Consider the following 25368-nt stretch of genomic DNA (forward strand, 5'->3'; position numbering starts at 1 on the left):
TTCGCCAAATGCGGTGATAATGTTGTGCGGTCACCTCCTTCCTGGCATTGACCAGGGTAGGTATGACCTCTTCCGGAATGCCTTTTTCCCTTAGAATCCGGCGTTCAACCGCCATGCCGTCAAACGCAGCCGCGGTAAGTCTTGGAACAGACAGGGTCCTTGCTGAAGCAAGTCCCTTCTTAGCGGCAGAGGCCATGGGTCCTCTGTGAGCATCTCTTGAAGTTCCGGGTACCAAGTCCTTCTTGGCCAATCCGGAGCCACGAGTATAGTTCTTACTCCTCTCCGTCTTATAATTCTCAGTACCTTGGGTATGAGAGGAAGAGGAGGGAACACATACACTGACTGGTACACCCACGGTGTTACCAGAGCATCCACAGCTATTGCCTGAGGGTCCCTTGACCTGGCGCAATACCTGTCCAGTTTTTTGTTGAGGCGGGACGCCATCATGTCCACCTTTGGTCTTTCCCAACGGTTCACAATCATGTGGAAGACTTCTGGGTGAAGTCCCCACTCTCCCGGGTGAAGATCGTGCCTGCTGAGGAAGTCTGCTTCCCAGTTGTCCACTCCCGGAATGAACACTGCTGACAGTGCTATCACATGATTCTCCGCCCAGCGGAGAATCTTTGCAGCTTCTGCCATTGCCCTCCTGCTTCTTGTACCGCCCTGTCTGTTTACGTGGGCGACTGCCGTGATGTTGTCCGACTGGATCAGCACCGGCTGACCTTGAAGCAGAGGTCTTGCTAGGCATAGAGCATTGTAAATTGCCCTTAGCTCCAGTATATTTATGTGGAGAGAAGTCTCTAGACTTGACCACGTTCCCTGGAAATTTCTTCCCTGTGTGACTGCTCCCCAGCCTCTCAGGCTGGCATCCGTGGTCACCAGGATCCAATCCTGAATGCCGAATCTGCGGCCCTCTAGTAGATGAGCACTCTGCAGCCACCACAGAAGAGACACCCTTGTCCTCGGAGACAGGGTTATCCGCTGATGCATCTGAAGATGCGATCCGGACCATTTGTCCAGCAGATCCCACTGAAAAGTTCTTGCGTGAAATCTGCCGAATGGAATCGCTTCGTAAGAAGCCACCATTTTTCCCAGGAACCTTGTGCAATGATGCACTGACACTTTTCCTGGTTTTAGGAGGTTCCTGACTAGCTCGGATAACTCCCTGGCTTTCTCCTCCGGGAGAAACACCTTTTTCTGGACTGTGTCCAGAATCATCCCTAGGAACAGCAGACGTGTCGTTGGGATCAGCTGCGATTTTGGAATATTTAGAATCCAGCCGTGCTGTTGTAGCAGTACCCGAGATAGTGCTACTCCGACCTCCAACTGTTCCCTGGACTTTGCCCTTATCAGGAGATCGTCCAAGTAAGGGATAATTAAGACGCCTTTTCTTCGAAGAAGAATCATCATTTCGGCCATTACCTTGGTAAAGACCCGGGGTGCCGTGGACAATCCAAACGGCAGCGTCTGAAATTGATGACAGTCCTGTACTACGAACCTGAGGTACCCTTGGTGAGAAGGGCAAATTGGGACATGAAGGTAAGCATCCTTGATGTCCAGGGACACCATATAGTCCCCTTCTTCCAGGTTCGCTATCACTGCTCTGAGTGACTCCATCTTGAATTTGAACCTTTGTATGTAAGTGTTCAAAGATTTCAGATTTAGAATAGGTCTCACCGAGCCGTCTGGCTTCAATACCACAAATAGTGTGGAATAATACCCCTTTCCCTGTTTGATTATCACCTGCTGGGAATACAGCTTGTGAATTGCTTCCAATACTGCCTCCCTGTCGGAGGGAGACGTTGGTAAAGCAGACTTAAGGAACCTGCGAGGGGGAGACGTCTCGAATTTCTTGAGACGACCCCCCACCGCACCTGAGTCCGCTTGTAAGGCCCCAGCGTCATGCTGAGGACTTGGCAGAAGCGGTGGAGGGCTTCTGTTCCTGGGAAGAGGCTGTCTGCTGCAGTCTTTTTCCCTTTCCTCTACCCCGGGGCAGATATGACTGGCCTTTTGCCCGCTTGCCCTTATGGGGACGAAAGGACTGAGGCTGAAAAGACGGTGTCTTTTTCTGCTGAGAGGTGAGTTGGGGTAAAAAGGTGGATTTTCCAGCTGTTGCTGTGGCCACCAGGTCCGAAAGACCGACCCCAAATAACTCCTCCCCTTTATACGGCAATACTTCCATGTGCCGTTTGGAATCCGCATCACCTGACCACTGTCGTGTCCATAAACATCTTCTGGCAGAAATGGACATCGCACTTACTCTTGATGCCAGGGTGCAAATATCCCTCTGTGCATCACGCATATATAGAAACGCATCTTTTAAACGCTCTATAGTCAATAAAATACTGTCCCTGTCAAGGGTATCAATATTTTCAGTCAGGGAATCCGACCAAGCCACCCCAGCGCTGCACATCCAGGCTGAGGCAATCGCTGGTCGCAGTATAACACCAGTATGAGTGTATATACTTTTTAGGACATTTTCCAGCTTCCTATCAGCTGGTTCCTTGAGGGCGGCCGTATCAGGAGACGGTAACGCCACTTGTTTTGATAAGCGTGTGAGTGCCTTATCCACCCTAGGGGGTGTTTCCCAACGCGCCCTAACTTCTGGCGGGAAAGGGTATAATGCCAATAATTTCTTAGATATTAGCAGTTTTTTATCGGGGGAAACCCACGCATCATCACACACTTCATTTAATTCTTCTGATTCAGGAAAAACTACGGGTAGTTTTTTCACACCCCACATAATACTACAAGTACCACAAAAAAGGGTATCAGAAATATGCAAAGCCTCCTTCATTGCCGTGATCATGTAACGTGTGGCCCTACTGGAAAATACGTTTGTTTTTTTCACCGTCGACACTGGAGTCAGTGTCTGTGTCGACCGACTGAGGTAATGGGCGCTTTAGAGCCCCCGACGGTGTCTGAGACGCCTGGACAGGCACTAACTGATTTGCCGGCTGTCTCATGTCATCAACAGTTTTCTGTAAAGTGCTGACACTATCACGTAATTCCTTAAATAAGACCATCCAGTCAGGTGTCGACTCCCTAGGGGGTGACATCACTAATACAGGCAATTGCTCCGCCTCCACACCATTTTCCTCCTCATACATGTCGACACACGCGTACCGACACACAGCACACACACAGGGAATGCTCTGATAGAGGACAGGACCCCACTAGCCCTTTGGGGAGACAGAGGGAGAGTTTGCCAGCACACACCAAAGCGCTATATATGTATAGGGACAACCTTATAAATAAGTGTCTATCCCTTATAGCTGCAATATATCTATATCTAGCCAAATAAGTGCCCCCCCTCTCTTTTTTACCCTGTTTCTGTAGTGCAGGGGAGAGTCTGGGAGCCTTCCTACCAGCGGAGCTGTGTGGAAAAATGGCGCTTGTGTGCTGAGGAGATAGGCTCCGCCCCCTTCTCGGCAGCCTCTCTCCCGCTTTTTCTGAGGTAAAATGACAGGAGTTAAATACATCCATATAGCCCAGGAGCTATATGTGATGTATTTTTAGTCATATATTGTGTTTTCATTGCGTCTCAGGGCGCCCTCCCCAGCACCCTGCACCCTCAGTGACCGCGGTGTGAAGTGTGCTGAGAGCAATGGCGCACAGCTGCAGTGCTGTGCGCTACCTTTATGAAGACATGGACGTCTTCTGCCGCCGATTTCTGGACCTTTTCTGTCTTCAGCATCTGTAAGGGGGCCGGCGGCGCGGCCCCGGGACCCATCCATGGCTGGGCCTGTGATCGTCCCTCTGGAGCTAATGTCCAGTAGCCAAGAAGCCCAATCCACTCTGCACGCAGGTGAGTTCGCTTCTTCTCCCCTTAGTCCCTCGATGCAGTGAGCCTGTTGCCAGCAGGACTCACTGAAAATAAAAAAACCTAAGTCTATACTTTTATTCCAAGCAGCTCAGGAGAGCTACCTAGATTGCACCCTTCTCGGCCGGGCACAAAAACCTAACTGAGGCTTGGAGGAAGGTCATAGGGGGAGGAGCCAGTGCACACCACCTAGTCCTAAAGCTTTTATTTTTGTGCCCTGTCTCCTGCGGAGCCGCTAATCCCCATGATCCTGACGGAGTCCCCAGCATCCACTTAGGACGTCAGAGAAATAGAATTACCGGTGAGTAAATTCTTATTTTCTCTGACGTCCTAGTGGATGCTGGGAACTCCGTAAGGACCAGGGGGATTATACCAAAGCTCCCAAACGGGCGGGAGAGTGCGGATGACTCTGTAGCACCGAATGAGAGAACTCCAGGTCCTCCTCAGCCAGGGTATCAAATTTGTAGAATTTTGCAAACGTGTGTGCCCCTGACCAAGTAGCTGCTCGGCAAAGTTGTAAAGCCGAGACCCCTCGGGCAGCCGCCCAAGATGAGCCCACCTTCCTTGTGGAATGGGCATTTACAGATTTTGGCGGTGGTATGCCTGCCACAGAATGTGCAAGCTGAATTGTACTACAAATCCAGCGAGCAATAGACTGCTTAGAAGCCGGAGCACCCAGCTTGTTGGGTGCATACAGGATAAACAGCGAGTCAGAGTTTCTGACTCCAGCCGTCCTGGAAACATATATTTTCAGGGCCCTGACAACGTCTAGCAACTTGGAGTCCTCCAATTCACTAGTAGCCGCCGGCACCACAATAGGCTGGTTCAGGTGAAACGCTGACACCACCTTAGGGAGAAATTGGGGACGAGTCCTCAATTCTGCCCTATCCATATGGAAAATCAGATAAGGGCTTTTACATGAGAAAGCCGCCAATTCTTACACTCGCCTGGCTGAAGCCAAGGCCAATAACATGACCACTTTCCACGTGAGATATTTTAGATCCACGGTTTTTAGTGGCTCAAACCAATGTGATTTTAAGAAAACTCAACACCACGTTGAGATCCCAAGGTGCCACAGGGGGCACAAACGGGGGCTGAATATGCAGCACTCCTTTCACAATGTCTGAACTTCAGGTACTGAAGCTAGTTCTTTTTGAAAGAAAATCGACAGAGCCGAGATCTGTACTTTAATGGAGCCTAGATTTAGGCCCATATTCACTCCTGCTTGCAGGAAATTTAGAAATCGACCTAGTGGAAATTCCTCTGTTGGGGCCTTTTTGGCCTCGCACCATGCAACATATTTCCGCCATATGCGGTGATAATGCTTTGCCGTAACATCTTTCCTGGCTTTAATAAGCGTAGGAATGACTTCTTCCGGAATACCCTTTTCCTTCAGGATCCGGCGTTCAATCGCCATGCCGTCAAACGCAGCCGCGGTAAGTCTTGGAACAGACAGGGCCCCTGCTGAAGCAGGTCCTGTCTGAGCGGCAGAGGCCATGGGTCCTCTGATATAATTTCCTGAAGTTCCGGGTACCAAGCCCTTCTTGGCCAATCCGGAACCACGAGTATCGTTCTTACTCCTCGCCATCTTATTATTCTCAGTACCTTTGGTATGAGAGGCAGAGGAGGGAACACAAACCAACTGGTACACCCACGGTGTCACTAGAGCGTCCACAGCTATCGCCTGAGGGTCCCTTGACCTGGCGCAATATCTCTTTAGCTTTTAGTTGAGGCGGGACGCCATCATGTCCACCTGTGGCCTTTCCCAACGGTTTACCAACAGCAGGAAGACTTCTGGATGAAGTCCCCACTCTCCCGGGTGTAGGTCGTGTCTGCTGAGGAAGTCTGCTTCCCAGTTGTCCACTCCCGGAATGAACACTGCTGACAGTGCTAGTGCGTGATTTTCCGCCCATCGGAGAATCCTTGTGGCTTCTGCCATTGCCATCCTGCTTCTTGTGTCGCCCTGTCGGGTCACATGGGCGACTGCCGTGATGTTGTCTGACTGTATCAGTACCGGCTGGTTTTGAAGCAAGGGTCTTGCCTGACTTAGGGCATTGTAAATGGCCCTCAGTTCCAGAATTTATATGTAGGGAAGTCTCCTGACTTGACCATAGGCCCTGGAAGTTTCTTCCCTGTGTGACTGCTCCCCAGCCTCGAAGGCTGGCATCCGTGGTCACCAGGACCCAGTCCTGTATGCCGAAACTGCGGCCCTCTAGAAGATGAGCACCCTGCAGCCACCACAGTAGAGACACCCTGGTTCTTGGAGACAGGGTTATCATTTGATGCATTTGAAGATGCGATCCCGACCACTTATCTAAGAGGTCCCACTGGAAGGTCCTCGCATGGAACCTGCCGAATGGAATTGCTTCGTATGAAGCCACCATTTTTCCCAGGACTCGTGTGCAACGATGCACCGATACCCTTTTTGGTTTTAGGAGGTCTCTGACTAGAGATGACAGCTCCTTGGCTTTCTCCTGCGGGAGAAACACTTTTTTCTGTTCTGTGTCCCAAATCATCCCCAGGAACAGTAAGCGAGTGGAAGGAACCAGCTGTGACTTTGGAATGTTCAGAATCCAGCCATGCTGTTTTAGCACCTCCTGAGATAGTGCTACTCCGACCAGTAACTGCTCCCTGGACCTTGCCTTTATAAGGAGATCGTCCAAGTATGGGATAAATAAAAACTCCCTTTATTTGAAGGAGTATCATCATTTCTGCCATTACCTTGGTAAACACCCTCGGTGCCGTGGACAGTCCAAACGGTAGTGTCTGGAATTGGTAATGGCAATCCTGTACCACAATCTGAGGTACTCCTGGTGAGGATAGTAAATGGGGACATGCAGGTAAGCATCCTTGATGTCCAGGGATACCATGTAATCCCCCTCGTCCAGGCTTGCAATAACCGCCCTGAGCGATTCCATCTTGAACTTTGTTATGTAAGTGTTCAAGGATTTCCATTTTAAAATGGGTCTCACCGAACTGGCTGGTTTCGGTATCACAAACAGTGTGGAATAGTAACCCCGGCCTTGTTGAAGTAGGGGCACCTTGACTATCACCTGCTGGGAATACAGCTTGTGAATTGCCTCTAGCACAGCCTCCCTGCCTGAGGGAGTTGTCGGCAAGGCAGATTTGAGTAAACGGCGGGGGGGAGACGCCCCGACTTCCAGCTTGTACCCCTGAGATACTACTTGAAGGATCCAGGGATCCACCTGTGAGCGAGCCCACTGATCGCTGAAATTTTTTTGAGGCGGCCCCCCACCGTACCTGGCTACGCCTGTGGAGCCCCCGCGTCATGCGGTGGACTCAGAGGAAGCAGGGGAAGAATTTTGATTCTGGGAACTGGCTGCTGGTGCAGCTTTTTCCCTCTTCCCTCGTTTGACCCGCCTGCTTTTTTGAAGCCGAAAGGACTGTACCTGATAATACAGTGCTTTTCTTAGGCTGTGAGGAAACCTGAGGTAAAATATTTTTATCCCAGCTGTTGCTGTGGATACGAGGTCCCAGAGACCATCCCCAACCAATTCCTCACCCTCATAAGGCTCTATGTGCCTTTTAAAGTCAGTATCACCTGTCCAGTGTCGGGTCTCCAATACCCTCCTGACAGAATGGACATTGCAATAATTCAGGATGCCAGCCGGCAAAATATTCCTCTGTGCATCCCTCATATATAAGACGACGTCTTATGTTCGCAAAATAGTATCCCTGTTTGAAAGGGGTACAGACCACGCTGCAGCAGTCTGCAGGTCTCAGTCTAGTACCTGAGTGTGTAAATACAGACTTCAGGATAGCCTCCTGCTATTTATCAGCAGGTACCTTCAAAGTGGCCGTATCCTAAGACGGCAGTACCACCTTGACAAACGTGTGAGCGCCTTATCCACCCTAGGGGATATCTCCCAGCGTAACTTATCCTCTGGCGGGAAAGGGTACGCCATCAGTAACTTGTTAGAAATTACCAGTTTCTTATCGGGGAAACCCGCGCTTTTTCACACTTCATTCACTCATTTGATGGGGGAACAAAACACTGCCTGCTTTTTCTCCCCACACATAAAACCCTTTGTTAGTGGTACTTGGGTTAATGTCAGAAATGTGTAACACATTTTATATTGCCGGGATCATGTAACGGATGTTCCTAGTGGATTGTGTATATGTCTCAACCTCGTCGACACTGGAGTCAGACTCCGTGTCGACATCTGTGTCTGCCATCTGAGGGAGCGTTGATGGCCTTTGAGACGTCTGGGCAGGCGCGGGCTGAGAAGCCGGCTGTCCCATAGCTGTTACGTCATCCAGCCTTTTATGTAAGGAGTTGACACTGTCGGTTAATACCTTCCACCTATCCATCCACTCTGGTGTCGGCCCACAGGGGCGACATCTCATTTATCGGCATCTGCTCCGCCTCCACATAAGTCTCCTCATCAAACATGTCGACACAGCCGTACCGACACACCGCACACACACAAGGAATGCTCCAATGAGGACAGGACCCACAAAAGCCCTTTGGGGGGACAGAGTGAGAGTATGCCAGCACACACCAGAGCGCTATATAATGCAGGGACTAACTGAGTTATGTCCCCTATAGCTGCTTTTATATAATTTATACTGCGCCTAAATTTAGTGCCCCCCCCCTCTGTTTTTACCCTGTTCTGTAGTGTAGACTGCAGTGGAGAGCCAGGGAGCTTCCTTCCAGCGGATCTATTCTCCCGCTTTTTTCCATATTCTGGCAGGGGTATTTTCCACATATATAGCCTCTGGGACTATATATTGTGGAGTTTTTGCCAGCCAAGGTGTTATTATTGCTTCTCAGGGCGCCCCCCCCCAGCGCCCTGCACCCTCAGTGACCGGAGTATGAAGTGTGTATGAGGAGCAATGGCGCACAGCTGCAGTGCTGTTCGCTACCTTGGTGAAGACTGATGTCTTCTGCCGCCGTTTTTCCGGACCTCTTCTTGCTTCTGGCTCTGTAAGGGGGACGGCGGCGCGGCTCCGGGACCGAACACCAAGGACTGGGCCTGCGGTCGATCCCTCTGGAGCTAATGGTGTCCAGTAGCCTAAGAAGCCCAATCCGGCTGCAAGCAGGCGAGTTCGCTTCTTCTCCCCTTAGTCCCTCGCTGCAGTGAGCCTGTTGCCAGCAGGTCTCACTGAAAATAAAAAACCTAAATCTATACTTTCTTTCTAAGGGCTCAGGAGAGCCCCTAGTGTGCATCCAACCTCGGCCGGGCACAAGATCTAACTGAGGCTTGGAGGAGGGTCATAGTGGGAGGAGCCAGTGCACACCAGGTAGTCATAAATCTTTCTAGAGTGCCCAGCCTCCTTCGGAGCCCGCTATTCCCCATGGTCCTTACGGAGTTCCCAGCATCCACTAGGACGTCAGAGAAAGAGACAGTAGGATGCCTGTTACAGGGGAGGCATTCAATATGCCGGCAGGTACTGAAAGAGAAATAGAGACAGTAGGATGCCTGATACAGGGGAGGCATTCAATATGCCGGCAGGTACTGAAAGAGAAATAGAGACAGTAGGATGCCTGATACAGGGGAGGCATTCAATATGCCGGCAGGTTCTGAAAGAGAAATAGAGACAGTAGGATGCCTGTTACAGGGGAGGCATTCAATATGCCGGCAGGTACTGAAAGAGAAATAGAGACAGTAGGATGCCTGTTACAGGGGAGGCATTCAATATGCCGGCAGGTACTGAAAGAGAAATAGAGACAGTAGGATGCCTGTTACAGGGGAGGCATTCAATATGCCGGCAGGTACTGAAAGAGAAATAGAGACAGTAGGATGCCTGTTACAGGGGAGGCATTCAATATGCCGGCAGGTACTGAAAGAGAAATAGAGACAGTAGGATGCCTGTTACAGGGGAGGCATTCAATATGCCGGCAGGTACTGAAAGAGAAATAGAGACAGTAGGATGCCTGATACAGGGGAGGCATTCAATATGCCGGCAGGTACTGAAAGAGAAATAGAGACAGTAGGATGCCTGTTACAGGGGAGGCATTCAATATGCCGGCAGTCGGGATCCTGGCGCCCTGCATACCGGCACTGTGATCCCGACCGCCAGAATGCCGGCAGCGGGGCAAGCGCAAAAGAGCCCCTTGTGCCGGTATCCCGACAGCCGGCATACCGACAACTATTCTCCCTATTGGAGGATCCACAACACCCCTGGAGGGAGAATAAATAGTGTGGCGCGCCACCTGCCCGCGGCGATAGCAGGCATCGTGCCCGCAAGGGTTTTTTTGCGCTCGCCCCACTGCCGGCATTCCGGTGGTCGTGATCCCGATCGTCGGTATAACGTAGTACATCCCTGTTAAAGTGTACATAGTGAAAAGGATACTGTTATTTTTCTGCACGTTCACTACACTGCTTTAACTTTTACTCTTTGGTCTTGTGTACAGCATAAGAGATCTATATATATAGATCTATAATGCTCATTCTGTTTTGGTTTTCTAGTGAAATCCTGTCCTTTAATGGGTTCTATGAAGTGGGAAGAATTAAAAGCAAAGTGTTAAGATCCATACACGGAGTGTATCTAGTCAAAATCGCTCAGAAAGTTAGTGCATATCGCTGTGTGTGTACACAGGCAGCGATAGCAATGCGCGTCCCCACCAGGTCGCCATCGCTGCTAAAAATAGACTGTGCAGGCAAGTCAATTTTGGCTAGGTCGCTGGAAAAGAAAAAGCATCCCCTTGCTTAAATGGGTTAGCCAAAATCGGCCATAGACAAAATCGCTTGCATAGTTAGTAAAAATCTCCTACTGCCAGTTCAAGTCGAAATCTCTGTTAAAATCATGAGCTGGGCTGTACATCAGGCAAGTTTTTATTCTGGAAACATTAGAATTGTTCACATACAGGCTGGGAAAACGGGTAAAAACGTTTGAAAATGAATATGCGTTTTCAACTTTGATCTATTTTTACAATACAATTTTTTGTACTGGTAGTGCAATAAACTGAACTGCATGATAATTTGTCATGCACTGTTCTAAATTTGTATGCAAATGGGTACAGTTTTAGAACACAGTGTCAGAAAAGACAACATTAGCATTATTTAACTTATTTTGAATGCGCTTTTTGTGTGTTTATTAACATGTGAAAATTACAAAACACTGGATAGCTGTAAATGAGACCTAATACTACGGTGAGGTTCTAAAAAGCGAATGGCATAGTGGCTAAAATTACTGCCTCCAGCACTGAGATCATGACTTCAATTCCTGGCTTTTGTATGTGCTCCAATATTTGCATAGATTTTTTTCTGATACACCAAAATATAAAAAATATAAATAACCCTAGTGTCTATATATGGTAGGAAATATAAACTAAGTCCAAAGGGGCAGCTCAAACACACGGTGAATTCTGCTTTATTACCTGGAATTCAAACAGCCTTTTGGCTCCACATGCACAGTTAGGGATATCGATCTCTTCTGGGACATTCTGGAGTGAAATCCACAGGGGCCCCCCACCACGGCAATACCTCAAAACCTGTAGAAAAAATAAGATTTTACTCACCGGTAAATCTATTTCTCGTAGTCCGTAGTGGATGCTGGGAACTCCGAAAGGACCATGGGGAATAGCGGCTCCGCAGGAGACTGGGCACAACTAAAGAAAGCTTTTAGGTCACCTGGTGTGCACTGGCTCCTCCCACTATGACCCTCCTCCAAGCCTCAGTTAGGACACTGTGCCCGGACGAGCTGACATAATAAGGAAGGATTTTGAATCCCGGGTAAGACTCCTACCAGCCACACCAATCACACCGTATAACTCGTGATACTATACCCAGTTTAACAGTATGAAAACAACTGAGCCTCTCAACAGATGGCTCAACAATAACCCTTTAGTTAACAATAACTATGTACAAGTATTGCAGACAATCCGCACTTGGGATGGGCGCCCAGCATCCACTACGGACTACGAGAAATAGATTTACCGGTGAGTAAAATCTTATTTTCTCTGACGTCCTAGTGGATGCTGGGAACTCCGAAAGGACCATGGGGATTATACCAAAGCTCCCAAACGGGCGGGAGAGTGCGGATGACTCAAGGTCCTCCTCAGCCAGGGTATCAAATTTGTAGAATTTTGCAAACGTGTTTGCCCCTGACCAAGTAGCAGCTCGGCAAAGTTGTAAAGCCGAGATGCCTCGGGCAGCCGCCCAAGATGAGCCCACCTTCCTTGTGGAATGGGCTTTTACGGATTTAGGATGCGGCAGTCCAGCCGCAGAATGCGCCAGCTGAATTGTGCTACAAATCCAGCGAGCAATAGTCTGCTTAGAAGCAGGAGCACCCAGTTTGTTGGGTGCATACAGGATAAATAGCGAGTCAGTTTTCCTGACTCTAGCCGTCCTGGAAACATAAATTTTCAAGGCCCTGACTACGTCCAGTAACTTGGAATCCTCCAAGTCCCTAGTAGCCGCAGGCACCACAATAGGTTGGTTCAAGTGAAAAGCTGATACCACCTTAGGGAGAAACTGAGGACGAGTCCTCAATTCCGCCCTATCCATATGGAAAATCAGATAAGGGATTTTACATGACAAAGCTGCCAATTCTGACACACGCCTGGCTGAAGCCAAGGCCAATAACATGACCACTTTCCACGTGAGATATTTTAGATCCACGGTTTTAAGTGGCTCAAACCAATGTGATTTTAAGAAACTCAACACCACGTTGAGATCCCAAGGTGCCACTGGAGGCACAAACGGGGGCTGAATATGCAGCACTCCTTTCACAAACGTCTGAACTTCAGGTAGTGAAGCTAGTTCTTTCTGGAAGAAAATCGACAGAGCCGAGATCTGTACCTTAATGGAGCACAATTTCAGGCCCATAGTCACTCCTGCTTGTAGGAAATGCAGAAATCGACCTAGTTGAAATTCCTCTGTTGGGGCCTTTTTGGCCTCACACCAAGCAACATATTTCCGCCATATGCGGTGATAATGCTTTGCAGTTACATCTTTCCTGGCTTTAATCAGCGTAGGAATGACTTCCTCCGGAATGCCCTTTTCCTTCAGGATCCGGCGTTCAACCGCCATGCCGTCAAACGCAGCCGCGGTAAGTCTTGGAACAGACAGGGCCCCTGCTGCAGCAGGTCCTGTCTGAGCGGCAGAGGCCATGGGTCCTCTGATATAATTTCCTGAAGTTCCGGGTACCAAGCCCTTCTTGGCCAATCCGGAACCACGAGTATCGTTCTTACTCCTCGCCATCTTATTATTCTCAGTACCTTTGGTATGAGAGGCAGAGGAGGGAACACAAACCGACTGGTACACCCACGGTGTCACTAGAGCGTCCACAGCTATCGCCTGAGGGTCCCTTGACCTGGCGCAATATCTCTTTAGCTTTTAGTTGAGGCGGGACGCCATCATGTCCACCTGTGGCCTTTCCCAACGGTTTACCAACAGCAGGAAGACTTCTGGATGAAGTCCCCACTCTCCCGGGTGTAGGTCGTGTCTGCTGAGGAAGTCTGCTTCCCAGTTGTCCACTCCCGGAATGAACACTGCTGACAGTGCTAGTGCGTGATTTTCCGCCCATCGGAGAATCCTTGTGGCTTCTGCCATTGCCATCCTGCTTCTTGTGTCGCCCTGTCGGGTCACATGGGCGACTGCCGTGATGTTGTCTGACTGTATCAGTACCGGCTGGTTTTGAAGCAAGGGTCTTGCCTGACTTAGGGCATTGTAAATGGCCCTCAGTTCCAGAATTTATATGTAGGGAAGTCTCCTGACTTGACCATAGGCCCTGGAAGTTTCTTCCCTGTGTGACTGCTCCCCAGCCTCGAAGGCTGGCATCCGTGGTCACCAGGACCCAGTCCTGTATGCCTCTGAGATCATCTCTTGAAGTTCCGGGTACCACACTAGTCTTGGCCAATCCGGAACCACGAGTATTGTTCTTACTCCTCGTTTTTTTATTGTTCTCAGTACCCTTGGTATGAGAGGCAGAGGAGGGAACACATAAACTGACTGGTACACCCACGGTGTCACTAGAGCGTCCACAGCTATCGCCTGTGGCCGTTCCCATCGATTTACAATCAGCGTGAAGACTTCTGGATGAAGTCCTCACTCTCCCGGGTGGAGGTCGTGCCTGCTGAGAAAGTCTGCTTCCCAGTTGTCCACTCCCGGAATGAACACTGCTGACAGTGCTAGTACGTGATTTTCCGCCCATCGGAGAAACCTTGTGGCTTTTGCCATTGCCATCCTGCTTCTTGTGCCGCCCTGTCGATTTACATGGGCGACTGCCGTGATGTTGTCTGACTGGATCAGTACCGGTTGGTGTAGAAGCAGGGATTTTGCCTGACTTAGGGCATTGTAAATGGCCCTTAGTTCCAGAATATTTATGTGTAGGGAAGTCTCCTGACTCGACCATAGTCCTTGGAAGTTTCTTCCCTGTGTGACTGCCCCCCAGCCTCGAAGGCTGGCATCCGTGGTCACCAAGACCCAGTCCTGTATGCCGAATCTGCGGCCCTCTAGAAGATGAGCACTCTGCAGCCACCACAGCAGAGACACCCTGGTTCTTGGAGACAGGGTTATTAGGCGATGCATCTGAAGATGCGATCCGGACCATTGGTCCAACAGGTCCCACTGAAAGATTCTGGCATGGAACCTGCCGAAAGGAATTGCTTCGTAAGAAGCCACCATCTTTCCCAGGACCCGCGTGCAGTGATGCACCGATACCTGTTTTGGTTTCAGGAGCTCTCTGACTAGAGATGACAGCTCCTTGGCTTTCTCCTCCGGGAGAAACACTTTTTTCTGGACTGTATCCAGAATCATACCCAGGAACAGTAGACGTGTCGTCGGAACCAGCTGTGATTTTTGAATATTCAGAATCCAACCGTGCTGGTGTAGCACCTCCTGAGATAGTGCTACTCCCACCAACAACTGCTCCTTGGACCTCGCCTTTATTAGGAGATCGTCCAAGTACGGGATAATTAAAACTCCCTTTCTTCGAAGGAGTATCATCATTTCCGCCATTACCTTGGTAAACACCCTCGGTGCCGTGGAGAGTCCAAACGGCAGCGTCTGGAATTGGTAATGGCAATCCTGTACCACAAATCTGAGGTACTCCTGGTGAGGATAGTAAATGGGGACATGCAGGTAAGCATCCTTGATGTCCAGGGATACCATGTAATCCCCCTCGTCCAGGCTTGTAATAACCGCCCTGAGCGATTCCATCTTGAACTTGAATTTTTTTATGTATGTGTTCAAGGATTTCAAATTTAAAATGGGTCTCACCGAACCGTCCGGTTTCGGTACCACAAACAGTGTGGAATAGTAACCCCGTCCTTGTTGAAGTAGGGGCACCTTGATTATCACCTGCTGGGAATACAGCTTGTGAACTGCCGCTAGCACAGCCTCCCTGTCTGAAGGAGTAATCGGCAAGGCAGATTTTAGGAACCGGTGGGGTGGAGACGCCTCGAATTCCAGTTGGTACCCTTGAGATACTATTTGCAGGATCCAGGGATCCACCTGTGAGCGAGCCCACTGATCGCTGAAATTTTTGAGGCGGCCCCCCACCGTACCTGGCTCCGCCTGTGGAGACCCACCGTCATGCGGCGGACTTGGAAGAAGCGGGGGAGGACTTTTGCTCCTGGGAACCTGCTGTTTGTTGCAGCTTTTTTCCCCTACCTCTGCCTCTGGACAGAAAGGACCCGCCTTTTCCACGCCTGTTTTTCTGAGTCCGAAAGGACTGTACCTGATAAAACGGTGCCTTTTTAGGCTGTGAGGGAACATGGGGTAAAAATGCTGACTTCCCAGCAGTTGCTGTGGAAACTAGGTCCGAGAGACCATCCCCAAATAACTCCTCACCCTTATAAGGCAAAACTTCCATGTGCCTTTTTGAATCTGCATCCCCTGTCCACTGGCGAGTCCATAAGCCTCTCCTAGCAGAAATGGACAATGCACTTATTTTAGATGCCAGCCGGCAGATCTCCCTCTGTGCATCTCTCATGTATAAGACTGAGTCTTTTATATGCTCTATGGTTAGCAGAATAGTGTCCCTGTCTAGGGTGTCAATATTTTCTGACAGGGAATCTGACCACGCAGCGGCAGCACTGCACATCCATGCTGACGCAATAGCTGGTCTAAGTATAATGCCTGAGTGTGTATATACAGACTTCAGGATCGCCTCCTGCTTTCTATCAGCAGGTTCCTTGAGGGCGGCCGTATCCGGAGACGGTAGTGCCACCTTTTTAGACAAACGTGTGAGCGCTTTATCCACCCTAGGGGGTGTCTCCCAACGTGATCTATCCTCTGGCGGGAAAGGGAACGCCATTAGTAACTTCTTAGAGATTACCAAACTTTTATCAGGGAAAGCCCACGCTTCTTCACACACTTCATTTAATTCTTCTGATGGGGGGAAAACTACGGGTAGTTTTTTCTCCCCAAACATAATACCCTTTTTAGTGGTACCTGGGTTTATATCAGAAATTTGTAACACCTCTTTCATTGCTTCAATCATGCAACGAATGGCCTTAGTGGACATTAGACTAGACTCATCGTCGTCGACACTGGTGTCAGTATCCGTGTCGACATCCGCGTCTGTCATCTGAGGTAGCGGGCGTTTTAGAGCCCCCGATGGCCTTTGAGACGCCTGGACAGGCACGAGCTGAGAAGCCGGCTGTCCCGCATTTGGCATGTCGTCAAATTTTTTGTGTAAGGAGTCGACACGTGCACGCAATTCCTTCCATAAGTCCATCCACTCAGGTGTCTGCCCCGCAGGGGGTGACATCCCTTCTATAGGCATCTGCTCCGCCTCCACATCATTATCCTCATCAAACATGTCGACACAGCCGTACCGACACACCGCACACACACAGGGAATGCTCTAACAGAGGACAGGACCCACAAAAGCCCTTTGGGGAGACAGAGTGAGAGTATGCCAGCACACACCAGAGCGCTATATAATGCAGGGACTAACTGAATTATGTCCCCTATAGCTGCTGTTATATATACTGCGCCTAAATTTAGTGCCCCCCCCTCTCTTTTTTACCCTTTTCTGTAGTGTAGACTGCAGGGGAGAGCCAGGGAGCTTCCTTCCAGCGGAGCTGTGAGGGAGAAATGGCGCCAGTGTGCTGAAGGAGATAGCTCCGCCCCTTTTTCGCAGACTATTCTCCCGCTTTTTTATGGATTCTAGCAGGGGTAATTATCACATATATAGCCTCTGGTGCTATATATTGTGGTATTTTTGCCAGCCAAGGTGTTTTTATTGCTGCTCAGGGCGCCCCCCCCTAGCGCCCTGCACCCTCAGTGACCGGAGTGTGAAGTGTGTATGAGGAGCAATGGCGCACAGCTGCAGTGCTGTGCGCTACCTTGGTGAAGACTGATGTCTTCTGCCGCCGATTTTCCGGACCTCTTCTTGCTTCTGGCTCTGTAAGGGGGACGGCGGCGCGGCTCCGGGACCGAACACCAAGGCCAATTCCATGCGGTCGATCCCTCTGGAGCTAATGGTGTCCAGTAGCCTAAGAAGCCCAAGCTAGCTGCAAGCAGGTAGGTTCGCTTCTTCTCCCCTTAGTCCCTCGCTGCAGTGAGCCTGTTGCCAGCAGGTCTCACTGTAAAATAAAAAACCTAATTATATACTTTCTTTTTAGAAGCTCAGGAGAGCTAGTGTGCATCCAACCTCGGCCGGGCACAAAATCTAACTGAGGCTTGGAGGAGGGTCATAGTGGGAGGAGCCAGTGCACACCAGGTGACCTAAAAGCTTTCTTTAGTTGTGCCCAGTCTCCTGCGGAGCCGCTATTCCCCATGGTCCTTTCGGAGTTCCCAGCATCCACTAGGACGTCAGAGAAATATACGTTATGGTAAGAACTTACCGTTAATAACGATATTTCTCCTAAGTCCACAGGATCAACAGGATAACAATGGGATATGATGAAGCGACAGCGGATTTGCACCAATCGGTCAAAGCTTTTCCGGCCTCCCAGCATGCAACGGGCCCGTCCATATATCCCCGTCTCCTTGCTCAGGCAAATCAGTTGTATTCCAAGCGTGCAACGGGCCCGTCCATATATCCCCGCCTCCTTGCTCAGGCAAATCAGTTGTATTCCAAAGCTCAAGGCATAAATAGCCCTAATCAGGCGATAAGAACACACATACACACCCTTCCGTACAAGAAGGAAGTGGTTAGTTAGTAAAAGGATCCTCAAATCAGGTGCGTCAGGGTGGGATCCCCACTAACAACGGTAAGTTCTTACCATAACGTATATTTCTCCGGCAGGGTCCACAGGTTATCCACAGGATAACAATGGGATTTCCCAAAGCAATTTAGTGGTGGGGACGCTCCTGATTGGACAGGAGAATCCTTCGCCCAAATTCAGCGTCATGAGAGGCAAAGGTATCCAAGGCATACTGTCTAATGAATGTGTTAATGGAAGACCATGTGGCTGCCTTACACATCTGTTCTGCTGAAGCACCACGTTGTGCTGCCCCAGATGGACCTACCCTACGAGTAGAGTGAGCAGAGACATTAGCCATCCCCGGGAGATCAGCTTGAGAATATGCTTCTGAAATCGTCATCCGAAGCCATCTTGCCAGCGTCATCAGGCCATCCTCTTTTGTGAAATCCGTAGAGAATGAAGAGAGAATCTGTCTTTCTGATGTCATTGGTACAATCCACGTAGATCCTTAATACACGGACCACGTCCAGCAATGCATCTCCCGCAGAAAGGCCCGGTACCTGGAAAGCCGGGACTACAATTTCTTCATTAAGGTGGAATTTAGACACCACCTTTGGAAGATACCCAGATCTAGTTCTGAGAAATGCTTTATCTGGATAAAAAAAATAAATCAGAAATGGGGAATGACATGATAATGCCCCTAAATCAGATACTCTTCTAGCTGACGCCATAGCCAGTAGAAAGAGAACTTTAGCTGTCAACCATTTAAGATCCACTTTATTAAGTGGTTCAAATGGGGCAACTTGAAGGGCTTTCAGGACTAGACTTAAGTCCCAAGGCACTGTTGGAGGAACAAAAGGAGGTGGAATGCGCACATCCTGTAAATTGGCAATTTTCTTTTGGAACCATACAGTCAATGCGGATACACTCTCAAGGAAGCCACCTTCAAACCTTTATCCAGTCCTGCCTGAAGGAATGCTAAGACTCTGGAAACTGAAAAATTTAAGGTCCATTTTCCGTTCACTGCACCAATGAATATAGGTTTGCCATATTCGGTGATAAATGTGAGCTGAGGAAGGTTTCCTTGCTCTGAGCATAGTTTGAATTACCTGCTCTGAGAATCCTCGACTTCAGGATAGAGATTTCAGGAGCCACGCCGTCAAAGACAGTCGATCCAGATGTCAGTGATATCAAGGACCCTGCATCAGTAGATCTGGACGTTGAGGGAGCAGAAGTGGAACATCCAGCAACATCCTCTGCAGATCTGTTTACCAATGTCTTCTGGGCCAAGCCGGAGCTATTAGTATCACGGCCCCTTTTCCTTGCTTTATCTTTCTCACCACCCTGGGTAATAGGGTGATTAGAGGAAACACATAAGCCAGATGAAAATCCCATCTCACCGACAGGGAATTCGCAAAGATCGCTCTGGGATCCTTTGTTCTTGACCCGTATGTGAGCACTTTGTTGTTCAGACGGGACGCCGTGAGAACTCTCTCTGGCAACCCCCACTTGTCTACCAGAGTCTGGAAGACCGCTGGGTGTAGAGCCCATTCGCTTGCCAGAATGGTGTGTTGACTGAGAAAGTCCGCTTCCCAGTTTAGGACTCCCGGAAAGAACACTGCGGACAAGGCTTGATGATGAAGTTCTGCCCACTTTAGTATGTGACTTACCTCCATCACTTTGCGGCTGCGAGTTCCTCCTTGATGGTTGAGGTACGCTACTGCCGTCGCATTGTCTGAGCAGATCTGGACTGGTTTCCCCGAAGAATGTCCTTTGCCTGAATCAGTGTCATGTATATGGCCTGAAGGTCCAATTTGTTTATTGGCAGGCAACTTTCTTCCTTGGTCCATTGCCCCAGAAAACACAACCTTCCTGACACTGCTCCCCAGCCCTGGAGACTGGTGTCTGAATTTCCCAATCTGATATCCAAAAGGATCTCCCCTTGTCCAGATGGGATATCTGTAGCCACCAGGCTTATGACCTTCTTACTTCTATCGTAAGAAACAGTGTGTTTTTATTGTCTGATGCAACCCATTCCATTTGGCAAGAATCAGACGCTGCAGAGGCCTCGAGTGGAATTGTGCATACTCCACGATGTCTAATATTGACACCATCAACTCCATCACGCACATTGCTGCGTGAATGGATACCTTTTGACTGTGTAACAAGTCCTGAATCCTTGACTGGACATTGGATATCTTATTCAGAGGTAAAATTACTCTCTGAAGATTTGAATCCAGTACAGCCCCCAAGTGACTCATCCGTTGTGAAAGAACCAGAGACGATTTTGCACAATTTATGAGCCACCCGTGTTTCTGCAGACACGTTATTGTCTGTTGCAGATGACGTAAGAGCAATTCCTGCATCTGTGCCAGGATTAAAAGATTGTCGAGGTATGGAAATATTCTTATCCCCTGCTGGCGGAGATAAGCTGCCATTACCACCATAATCTTGGTAAATACTCTGGGAGCTGTGGCTAACCCAAAAGGTAGGGCCTGGAACTGAAAATGCTCTTGGAGGATAGCGAACCTGAGATAGCACTGATGGGACAGTGCTATAGGAACATGTACGTATGCATTCGGTATATCCAGGGATACCATATAATCCCCTGGCTCCATGGCCAAAATGATGGAACGTAACGTCTCCATGTGAAACCGAGGTACCCAAATGTATTTGTTCAGTACTTTGAGATTGAGAATGGGCCGAAATTATCCATTTGGCTTCTGAACTAAAAACAGGTTGGAGTAAAATCCCTGTCCTTGTTGTGCAGGAGGAACTGGAATGACTACTCCTGAGTGAAGCAATTTCTGAACTGCTTCTAACAAAGCCCTGGCCTTCGTCTATACCCGAGACGGGCTGGTACTAAAAAACCTTTGAGGAGGGTGCTTCTTGAAGGCAAAAGCATAACCTAGAGATACCGCTTCCTGCACCCAGGCATCTGTTGTAAACTGCTGCCAGATCTGTGCAAACTGAAGAAGTTGGTCCCCCAGGTGGAGGCCTGTACCATCAGGCTGATGGCTTATCTGTTTTCCCAACCGGTCCTCTGGTAGCCAAATGCTTATTTAGTCTTACCAGACTTCTTGTATTGGGGCTGCTTGCCATCACATTTCCTTTAGCTTTTACTTGAGACCGAAAAGCCGTAACTTTAGGTATGACATTGTATGTGGAAGGAAACTTGACCTTCTTGGAGTCTGCTTCTAACTCCAGAATATTTGTCAATTCTTTACCAAAAAGATATCTCCAGAAAAGGGCAAACATTCCAAAACCTTCTTAGATTCTGAATCAGCTTTCCACGTATGTAGAGAAAAAACCCTGCGAGCAGCTATTTTTGAAGCTGATGCACTGGCGGCAATAGTAGCCATATCCAATGCTGCTGCTTCCAGGAACATTGCAGCCTGTTTTATATGAGCTATATGGGATTTTTGCTCTCTAGAAGCTATAGAAAAAACCCCCTCCAATGCTTCAGCCCAGGCAGCCACTGCCTTTGCCATCCAAGCTGGAAGCCATGGCTAGCCTTATGACTGCCCCAGACAGGTAAAAATATGATTTTAATACCTACTGGTAAATTATTTTCTCTTAGTCCGTAGAGGATGCTGGGGATGCTTCAAGAACCATGGGGTATAGACGGGATCCGCAGGAGACATGGGAACTTTAAGACTTTAAAAGGGGTGTGAACTGGCTCCTCCCTCTATGCCCCTCCTCCAGACTCCAGTTATAGGAACTGTGCCCAGGGAGACGGACATTTTGAGAAAAAGGATTTATTTAATTTAAACTAAGGTGAGATACATACCAGCTCACACCACAAACATGATGTACACCATGGCATTCAACACAACGCATGCGACGGCATGAATAACGTCAGCAACATTCTGACTTAACGCAACACAACATGTGTGTATCCATAACTAATAACAGCAGATACAGTACGCACTGGGATGGGCGCCCAGCATCCTCTACGGACTAAGAGAAAAGGATTTACCGATAGGTATTAAAATCCTATTTTCTCATACGTCCTAGAGGATGCTGGGAATGCTTCAAGAACCATGGGGTTTATACCAAAGCTCTAGAACGGGCGGGAGAGTGCGGATGACTGCAGCACCGAATGACCAAACAAGAGGTCCTCATCAGCCAGGGTATCAAACTTGTAAAACTTCGCAAAGGGGTCTGATCCCGACCAAGTAGCTGCTCGGCAAAGCTGTAATGCCGAGACCCCTCGTGCAGCCGCCCGGGATGCGCCCACCTTCTGGTAGAATGGGCCTTCACAGATTTCGGTAATGACAATCCCGCCGTAGAATGAGCCTGCGGAATCGTATTACAGATCCAGCGTGCAATAGTTTGCATGGAAGCAGGAGCCCCAATCTTGTTGGGAGCCCACAGGACAAACAGATCCTCCGTTTTCCTAATCTGAGCCGTTCTGGCGACATAAATCTTCAAAGCTCTGACCACATCGAGAGACTTCGAATCCGCCAAGGCTTCAGTAGCCACTGGCACCACAATAGGCTGGTTCACGTTAAACGATAAAACCACTTTTGGCAGAAATTGCTGACGAGTTCTCAACTCCGCTCTATCTGCATGGAAGATAAAATAGGGGCTTTTGTGAGACAAAGCCGCTAACTCAGACACCCGCCTTGCGGATGCATGACCACTTTCCAAGTGAGGAATTTCAATTCAACCTTGCGTAAAGGTTCAAACCAATGAGATTGCTGGAACTGCCACACCACATTAAGATCCCATGGTGACACTGGGGGCACAAAGGGTAGTTGAATGTGCAGCACGCCTTTCACGAAAGTCTGAACTTCTGGAAGGGAGGCCAATTCTTTATGAAAGAAAATTGATAAGGCCGAAATTTTACTTTAATGGAGCCTAACTTTAGGCCCGCATACACACCTGCCTGCAGAAAATGGAGAAAACACCCCAGAAAATGGAGAAAACACCCCAGCTGAAATTCCTCCGTAGGAGCCTTCATAGATTCACACCAAGACACATATTTTCTCCAAATACGGTGGTAATGTTTCGCCGTTACTTCTTTTCTAGGCTGAAGCAGTGTGGGAATGACTTCATTGGGAATACCCTTTCGGGCTAGTATTTGGCGTTCAACTGCCATGCCATCAAATGCAGCCGCGGTAAGTCTTGATACACGCACGGCCCCTGCTGTAACAGGTCCTCTCATAGAGGAAGAGGCCAGGGATCTCCTATGAGTAATTCCTGAAGATCCGGATACCAGGCCCTCCTTGGGCAGTCTGGAACAATGAGTATCGCATGAACCCTTGTTCTTCTTATGATCTTTATCACTTTTGAAATGAGTGGAAGTGGAGGGAACACATAGACCGACTGAAACACCCACGGTGTCACTAGGGCGTCCACCGCTATTGCTTGAGGGTCCCTCGACCTGGAACAACATCTCTGAAGATTCTTGTTGAGGCGAGACACCATCATGTCTATTTGAGGAGTTCCCCAACGACTTGTCACTACTGTTATGTTGTCCGAATGAATCAAGACGGGCAGACCGCGAAGATGATGTTCCGCTTGCAGAAGGGCGTTGTAAATGGCCCTTAATTCCAGAATGTTTATGTGCAGACAAGCTTCCTGGCTTGACCATTTTCCCTGGGAATTTTTCCCTGTATGACTGCTCCCCAGCCTCGGAGACTTGCATCCGTGGTCACCAGGATCCAATCCTGAATCCCGAACCTGCGACCCTCTAAGAGATGAGGGGCGCAGGTTCGGGATCCACCACAGGAGGGAGATTCTGGTCCTTGAGGACAGGATTATTTTCCGGTGCATGTGCGACCCGGACCACTTGTCCAACAGGTCCCACTGAAACACCCTGGCATGGAATCTGCCAAACTGAATGGCTTCGTAGGCCGCCACCATCTTCCCCAGCAACCGAGTGCATTGATGAATCGACACTCTTGCCGGTTTCAGAATCTGTTTGACCATGTTCTGAATTTCCAGAGTTTTCCACTGGAAGAAAGACTCTCTGCAAGTCTGTGTCCAGAATCATACCCAAGAATGACAGCCGTGTTGTCAGAACCAACTGTGATTTTGGCAGGTTTAGGAGCCAACCATGTTGTTGCAGAATTGTCAGGGAGAGCGTAATGTTCTGCAATAATTGCTCCTTGGATCTCGCCTTTATCAGGAGATCGTCCAAGTACGGGATAATTGTGACTCCCTGCTTGCGCAGAAGAACCATCATTTCCGCCATTACTTTGGTGAAAATTCTCGGAGCCGTGGCCAGACCAAACGGCAACGTCTGAAACGGATAACGGCAATCCTGCATCGCAAACCTCAGAAAAGCCTGATGTGGAGGATAAATGGGAACATGCAAGTAGGCATCCTTTATATCTACCGACACCATAAACTCCCCCTCCTCCAGACTGGAGATCACTGCGCGGAGAGATTCCATCTTGAATTTGAATTTCCTTAGGTAGAAATTGAGGGATTTGAGGTTCAGGATTGGTCTGACTGAGCCGTCTGGCTTCGGGACCACGAACAGGCTGGAATAAAAGCCTTCTCCCTGTTGCGACAGGGGAACCCTGACAATTACCTGATTTAGACACAATTTTTGTATTGCTTCGCATACTACCTCCCTGTCCTGAAGGGAAGCTGGTAAGGACGATTTGAAAAATCGGTGAGGGGGAACGTCTTGAAACTCTAGTTGGTAACCCTGGGACACTATTTCTAAAACCCATGGGTCTAGGGCCGAACGAGCCCAGAATTGACTGAAGAGTTTGAGACGTGCCCCCACCGGTGCTGACTCCCTCAGAGGAGCCCCAGCGTCATGCGGTGGATTTAGCAGCAGCCGGGGAGGACTTCTGCTTTTGGGAACTTGCCACAGCCGGTGACCTTTTCCCCTTTCCTCTAGAAGCAAGGAAGGAAGTCCCTCTGTCTTTTTTGTATTTATTGGGCCGAAAGGACTGCATCTGATAGTGGTGCGTTTTCTTTTGATGTGCAGGAACATAAGGAAAAAATTACGATTTACCCACGGTAGCCGTAGATACCAGGTCAGTGAGGGCGTCACCAAACAAGACACCACTTTTATACAGCAGAAACTCCATAGCGTTCTTAGAGTCCGCATCAGCATTCCATTGATGAATCCACAATGCTCTCCTGGCTGAGACTGCCATGGCATTGGCCCTTGATCCCAAAAGGCCAATATCCCTCGCAGCTTCCTTTAGATAGGCTGCAGCGTCCCTGATATGACCCAGTGTCAAAAGAACATTATCCCTGTCCAGGGTATCTATATCAGATGACAAGTTATCTGCACATTTTTCAATAGCGCTATTTACCCATGCCGAAGCCACGGCAGGTCTGAGCAGCGTACCCGTAGTGACAAATGGATTTCAAAGTATTTTCCTGCTTACGATCCGCAGGTTCCTTTAGGGTTGCCGTTTCAGGGGACGGCAGCGCCACCTTTTTGGACAGCAGTGATAAAGCTTTGTCCACAGTGGGGGGTGACTCCCACTTTTCCCTATCCCCC

At 49.1% G+C, this 25368-nt stretch overlaps 1 protein-coding gene across 2 annotated transcripts in view; it reads right to left on the reverse strand.

Moving 5' to 3' along the window:
• The window catches only part of PDCD2 (programmed cell death 2), a 351150-nt gene that overhangs the window by 101613 nt on the left and 224169 nt on the right, over positions 1 to 25368 (reverse strand). The window contains exon 5 of one of the 2 annotated variants that reach the window (XM_063917635.1): positions 11169 to 11282. The exons of the other annotated variant lie outside the window; for it this stretch is intronic. Within the exon in view, the coding sequence (XP_063773705.1) occupies positions 11169 to 11282 (114 nt within the window). The remainder of the gene's footprint in view (positions 1 to 11168; positions 11283 to 25368) is intronic. 2 annotated transcript variants of the gene reach the window in all.

Source organism: Pseudophryne corroboree, chromosome 4, assembly GCF_028390025.1.
Source record: "Pseudophryne corroboree isolate aPseCor3 chromosome 4, aPseCor3.hap2, whole genome shotgun sequence".
In the NCBI taxonomy this organism is placed as follows: Eukaryota; Metazoa; Chordata; class Amphibia; order Anura; family Myobatrachidae; genus Pseudophryne; species Pseudophryne corroboree.